Here is a 6,507-nt window from a genome sequence, read left to right as displayed (position 1 = left end):
AAGCCAGGCCGTGGCCCCCCATGTCACCTACCTGAGCTCGGCGGGGGTCTGGGGGCCAGGGGGCAGGGGGGAAGGTGGGCAGCGAGCGGCGGTGCTGGCACAGGTAGCCAGGGGGCAAGTCCTGCGGCAGGTTGGTGTCCAGCCGCTCCAGTGGCAAGGCCATTTCTTGGGGGACAAAGGCACTGTCAGCCCCCACACCCACAGCCGGCACCGGCGTCCCCATTTCGGGGGGACCACAGAGCCGGGGGGGCATCAGCAGCCCCCCAGAGCTTCCCACAGCCTCAAGGCGGGGGCAACGCCCCATCACAGTGCCCCTACCGCTGCGGATGCGGCTCAGCTCCAGCCCCAGCAGCTTCCCGTCCGTGCTCAGCAGGATGTGTCTCTCGGTCCGCAGCTCTGGGCTCAGCCGACCCACCATTCGCCGGGGCGGCTGCGGCGACACCGGGGGCTCAGTCTGGCTGGGATGCGCCGCATCCATCTTCCCGCTGGGAAAGGGAAGGAGAAAATGGGGATCGGCACGGCTCGGGTCACCGCAGCACCAGTGTGGCCAACCCTGGGGATCGCGGCACCGCCGGAACGTCCCGGTGTCACCACGGCCCGCGCCTGGGAGCGAGCTCCGAAAGCCGGTCAGCGGGCGGGATGGCATTTCCCAGCCCTGTGCCTGGTTCCCAGCACGGCCGGGAAGAGATGTGGCCAGTTCCAGATGCAACCAGGAAAAGGAGCCAGTTTTGGGGAGAAGAGAAGTGGCCGGTTCTGGACACAGCCAGGAAGCGCAGTGGCCGATTCCGGACACGGCCGAGCCGTGACACCCCAGTGAAACACCGGCCCCCCAGCCCCATTTCCCACACGGTGGGGTTTAACTGAGTGCCTGGAGCAGCGTGTCCCCAAAACAGGGGGGTCCGTCCCCGCCGTGCCCCCCAGACTTCCCCCCCGGCACAAGATTTGTGTCCCCATCACCCGAGGGACCCCGCTGGGGGCTCCGGGTTATTCCATCCCGCCGGCGTTACCGTCACCCGCGACTCAACGCTTGGCTCGGCAGTGGCCCCACGGGAGCTGCCGGGGGCGGGAGGGATCCAGTGTCCCCCCTGAGCCACCAAGGCGGCTTCGCCAGCGCCTGGCGATGCGGAGGGAGCCACGGAGAGGCCGGCAGCTGCTCCCCCTTCCCCGCTCCGGGAAAACATCCTTAAATCCCTGGCTGCGCTTGGCGAATCCATTACCAGCTCCCAGCAAGATTCCCGAGATGAAACCCACCCCCCGGCTCCAGCGGGATTTGCCCAGAAGCCGGAGATCTGGCGGAACCGCTGCGCCTCCGCTTCCCCGAGCATGCAGCCCTGGCCTGGCTCTCGCTAACGCGGTAACGAGCTCGTCATTCGCCACCTTCGGTCCCAGCGGTGCCAGCTCGGCGTTACAGCCCTTCGTTTCTGTGCCCGGAGAGCCGGGGCTGCCCGGAGAGCCGGGGCTTTCCGGATCATTCCGGAAAACCATTTTAATTTAATTTTAGGTAATTTTTCACAGGATACTCCCTACCGGCTCGGGGCACGTCCCTCATCCCCTCACCAGTATTACGGTCCCCCATCCCAGTAATGGCCCTAACTGGGAAGGCAGAGCCCCAGCCCCCCCCAGGGACACCCACACTTTGAGGAACCATCAGCCCTTCCCGGGGGACGCTACCTTCCTTCCCAGCGGGTCCCCCACGCGCCGAGCCGGGCACGCTCACCTCCCTCACGCCAGGAGCGGATTCCGGCGGAGCCTGGAGAAGCAGAAACAGCTGTTTAGACCAAACCTGGGGATTTGGGACCCAAACCAGGGGGAATACGGGACCCCAGCCCGGGGGGGGAATAATACGGGACCCAAACCTGGGAGAATTGGACCCAAACCTAGGGAATATGGGACCCCAACCGGGGAATACGGGACCCCAGCTCAGGCTCCCCAGGTGTGATGTCAGCACCGAGCTACTGCCCCTGCCTGACCCCGGTGGGGTGGCTGGACCTTGACACCACCCAGGACCTGCCCCCCCGGGGGGAAACAGGGTGCTGATGGGTGAGGGGGGGGTCTCACCATGCTCAGACCTGCTCAGGGGGTCTCACAGTCCTGACGACGAGGTGCCCTGGGCTGAAATCCTGCGGGCAGCTGGCGCGGGGGTCCCGGGGGCAGATGGAGCTGCTGGGTGAGGGGAAACTGAGGCAGGGGGTGGAGAGGAGGGTGCCTGGGGGGCTTGGGGAGCAGGGGGGGGCTCTGCCTGGGGGGCTTGGGGAGCAGGGGGGGCTCTGCCTGGGGGGCTTGGGGAGCAGGGGGGTATGCGTTCGCCAGGACAAGGGAGGCAGAAAAGGGGGCTCTCCTGGGGGGCTTAGGGGAGAGGGAGGGGGGCTCTCCCTGGGGGGCTCAGGGAGCAGGGGAGGGGGCTCTCCCCGAGGACGAGGGGGCTCTCCCTGGGGGGCTCAGGGAGCAGGGGAGGGGGCTCTACTCGAGGATGAGGGGGGCTCTCCCTGGGGGGCTCAGGGAGCAGGGGAGGGGGCTCTACTCGAGGATGAGGGGGCTCTCCCTGGGGGGCTCAGGGGAGGGGGGCTCCACCCGGGGGACCCAGGGAGCAGGGGAGGGGGCTCTCCCCGGGGGACATCGGGGCCGGGGGCTCCCCCAAGGGGGCGGGAGAGCAGCGCAGGGGGCTCTCACGGGGAAGGGGAAAGCGGGGGGCTCCCCCCGGGGGCCATGGGGGCGCGGGGGGGGGCTCTCCCGAGGGCCCAGGGGGCCGGAGCGGCCTTCCCCCCCCTCGCCCGGCGCGGAGGCCTCAGCCCCAACATGGCGGCCGCGTTGCCCTGAGTAACGACTACTTCCGGCGGGCGGGCGGAAGCGCCGGTCACGTGGGGGGAGCGGCAATATGGCGGCGCCCATGGCGGCAGGGGCCCGGCGCGGCGCCGCTGCTGCGGGTGGTGGCGGAGTGCGGGCGGAGCCGGGCGCGGGCCGGGGGAGCTGCAGCTGCCGCACGGCCCCGTCCCCTGCCCCGTCTTCATGCCCGTGGGGACCCGCGGGACGGCCAAGGGCATCACGGCGGCGCAGCTGGCGGCGCTCGGCTGCCGCATCTGCCTCGGCAACACCTACCACCTGGGGCACGCGGCCGGTGGGCGCCGTCCGGGGGGCGGGGGGGGGGGGGGGGGATCGGGGCCCCCCCGGGTCGGGATCGGGCCCCCCCCCTGGGGTGGGGATCGAACCCTCCCCGGGTCGAGATCGGGGCCCCCCGGGGCCGGGATTTGGACCCCCGGGTCGGGATCGGGCCCCCCCGGGTTGGGATCGCCCCCCCCGCCCCCCCGGGTCGGGATCGGGCCCTCCTGGGTCGGGATCGGGCCCCTGGGAGGCCACGCCCCCTACGACCATGCCCCTGGGGTCCGAGACCCCTTCTCCAGCCCCCCAGGACCCCTCCCTCAGCCCCCCAGCCCCCCCCCAAAGCCCCAGCCCCCCCCCCCAGCTGACCCCAGCCCTCTCTGGGACCCCCCCGGTGGACCCCAGCCCCGGTTTTCCCAACCCCCCCAGACCCCCCCCCGCTGACACCCCCCCCCACCCCCCCACAGGGCCCGGAGCTGGTGCGACGCGCCGGCGGCCTCCACGGCTTCATGGACTGGCCCCACAACCTGCTGACGGTGAGGGGGGGTCTAACCCCCCGCCCGGGGGGGACACACAACCCCCAGACCCACATCGGGGGGCAGGGTACCCCCAGGACCCCCACCTGGGACACACACACACACACCCTGGACCCCCCCTTCCCGCCCCCGAGGGAGTTAAGACACCCCCAAATCCTCCCCCCCAAGCCCCCCCCAGGGGAGACACCTCCAGGACCCCCCCCCAGCCCCTCCCCCAAGTGAGGGGGGAACCCACAGGACCCTCCCCAGGACCCCCAAGCCCACCCGCACGGGGAGAGGGGAGACACCCCCAGGCCACCCCTTACCTCGAGACACCCCGAAGGGAGAGGGGACCCCCCCCAGGACCCCCCCCAGCCCCCCCAGGCAGGGTAGACCCCCCCAGGGAGGGTAGACCCCCCCAGGACCCCCCCCCACCCAGGGAGGGACCCCCCCTCACCCCACAGGCCCCCCCTCATGGAGGAGAAACCCCCAAACTCCCCCCACCCCCCCCAGGGAGAGGACACACACACCCAAGACCCCCACCCAGGGGACCCCCCACCCCCCTCCCCTCAGTCCCAGGACCCCACCCCACCAGCCCCATGATGGGGGTCCCGAGCCCCTCCCCCCAAATTCCGCCCCCCCCCAAGGAGGGGGGACCCCCCAAAGCCCCGCCAAGGGAGGAGACACCCCCCCCAAGGACTCCCCCCTTCCCCCCCAGCCCCATGACGGGGGTCCTGGCCCCCCCCTGACGCCCCCTCGCCCCTCCCCCAGGACAGTGGGGGCTTCCAGATGGTCTCGCTGCTGGAGCTGGCGGAGGTGAGTGAGGAGGGGGTCCGCTTCCACTCCCCCTACGGGGGAGCCCCCATCCTGCTCAGCCCCGAGAGGTCCATGGAGATCCAGCGCGCCCTGGGTGAGTTCTGGGGGGGGGGAGGGGGCCTGAACCCCCAAACCCGGGGGGGGGGGGGGCGCGGGGATGGCCCCCCCCCTCAGCCCCTAACCCCCCCCAGGCGCTGACATCGTCATGCAGCTGGACGACGTGGTGAGCAGCACCACGGCCGGGCCGCGCGTGGAGGAGGCCATGCACAGGTCGGGCCCCCCCCCAGACCCCCCCCCCAACCCCCCCAGAGACCCCCCCAAACCCCCCACCCCCCCGGGCCCCCCAAAATCCCCCAGAGCACCCCCCCAAACTCCCCCAGAGCTCCCAGACCCCACCAGGTCCCCTCCACCCACCCCCAACTCCCTCAGACCCCCCCAGAGCCCCCCCAAACTTCCCCATGACCTCCCAAAGCCCCCAGACCCCCCCTCAAGCTCCCCCAGACTCACCAGACCACCCTGAGACACACACCCCCACCCCAGAACCGCCAGATCCCCCGCAGGGCCCCTCCAGGCCCCCAGACCCCCCCCCGCCCAGGCCCCCAGACCTCCCCCAGATCCCCCTCCATGGCCCCCCCCCAGAACCCCCAGATCCCCTGCAGGGCCCCCCCAGGCCCCCAGACCTCCCCCCAGGCCACCCCCAGACCCCCCCAGGCCCCCAGACCTCCCCCAGATCCCCCTCCGTGGCTCCCCCCAGGACCCCCACACACCCCCCCCCAGCCCCCCCCAGACCCCCCCCAGGCCCCCAGACCTCCCCCAGATCCCCCTCCATGGCTCCCCCCAGCACCCCCCACACACCCCCCCCCCAGGCCCCTGCCAGGCCCCCAGCCCCCCCCCAGGCCCCCAGACAGCGCCCCAGCTCCCCCCCGCAGGCCTCCAGAACCCCCCCCAGCCCCCCCTCCCTCCCCCCCCCCCCCCCCAGATCCCCCCAGCCCCCCCCCCGAGGTCTCCGCCTCCCTTCCCAGGTCCATCCGCTGGCTTGACCGCTGCATTCGCCGCCAACCGCCGTGCCGGCACCCAGGGCCCCGGTGGCACCCAGGGCCCCGGTGGCACCCAGGGCCCCGGTGGCACCCAGAGCCCCGGTGACACCCAGAGTCCCGGTGGCACCCAGAGCCTCTTTGCCATCATCCAGGGTGGCCTGGACCCAGCCCTGCGCACCCCGCTGCCTGGCAGGTACCGCTGCGTGCCCTGCCTTCCTCCCGCTCCTCCTCCTCCTCCTGCCTTCCTCCCGCTCCTCCTCCTCCTCCTGCCTTCCTCCCGCTCCTCCTCCTGCCTTCCTCCCGCTCTTCCTCCTCCTCCTCCTGCCTTCCTCCCGCTCTTCCTCCTCCTCCTGCCTTCCTCCCGCTCCTCCTCCTCCTCCTGCCTTCCTCCTGCTCCTCCTCCTCCTCCTGCCTTCCTCCCGCTCCTCCTCCTGCCTTCCTCCTGCTCCTCCTCCTCCTCCTGCCTTCCTCCCGCTCCTCAGCCTCATCCACCTGCTCCTCATCCTTGTCACGCTCCCTCCCTCCTCCGTGTCCTCCTCCTCCCCCCTCCTGCCGTCCTCAGTCTCATTCTCCTCTTCGCCCCACCTGCTCCTCGTCCTCCACCTGCTCCTCATCCTCCTTCCCATTCCCCATCTTCCTCCTGCTCCTCCCCCTCCTCCCCCCCATCCTCCCCCCTCCCCTTTCCCCACTCCTCATCCTCCCCCTCCCCCTCCAACCCCCCCCCCTCCCCCATCCTCCCCCCGCTGACCCCCCTCCCCGCGGCAGAGATGACCCGCCGGGACGTGGCCGGTTTCGCCATCGGTGGCCTGAGCGGGGGCGAGGAGAAGAGCCGCTTCTGGCGCATGGTGAAGCTCAGCACCGAGCACCTGCCGCGCGACAAGCCCCGCTACCTGATGGGCGTGGGGTAGGTGGGGTGGGGGGCGACACACACACCCACCCCCCGGGAGGGGGGTCGCCACCCCCCTCAGCCCCTCCGGGGGGGCAGTACGAGGGGCTGAGCCCCCCCGCGCTCCCCCCCCGCAGCTACGCCACCGACCTGGTGG

The 6,507-nt window shown here is 72.0% G+C and overlaps 1 protein-coding gene across 1 annotated transcript in view; it reads left to right on the top strand.

Moving 5' to 3' along the window:
• Nucleotides 1-2,297: 2,297 nt before the first annotated feature.
• Nucleotides 2,298-6,507, top strand: part of QTRT1 (queuine tRNA-ribosyltransferase catalytic subunit 1) — a 5,296-nt gene continuing 1,086 nt past the window's right edge. The window contains 10 exon segments of the mRNA XM_056325926.1: nt 2,298-2,301; nt 2,743-2,960; nt 2,962-3,111; nt 3,564-3,632; nt 4,383-4,521; nt 4,619-4,697; nt 5,450-5,491; nt 5,580-5,653; nt 6,230-6,368; nt 6,488-6,503. Coding sequence (XP_056181901.1) covers nt 2,298-2,301; nt 2,743-2,960; nt 2,962-3,111; nt 3,564-3,632; nt 4,383-4,521; nt 4,619-4,697; nt 5,450-5,491; nt 5,580-5,653; nt 6,230-6,368; nt 6,488-6,503 — 930 coding nt within the window.

Source organism: Falco biarmicus, assembly GCF_023638135.1.
Source record: "Falco biarmicus isolate bFalBia1 chromosome 13 unlocalized genomic scaffold, bFalBia1.pri SUPER_13_unloc_3, whole genome shotgun sequence".
Classification (NCBI taxonomy): domain Eukaryota; kingdom Metazoa; phylum Chordata; class Aves; order Falconiformes; family Falconidae; genus Falco; species Falco biarmicus.
Note: the sequence above shows the minus strand (reverse complement) of the source record. Positions and strands in the feature narration are given on the sequence as shown.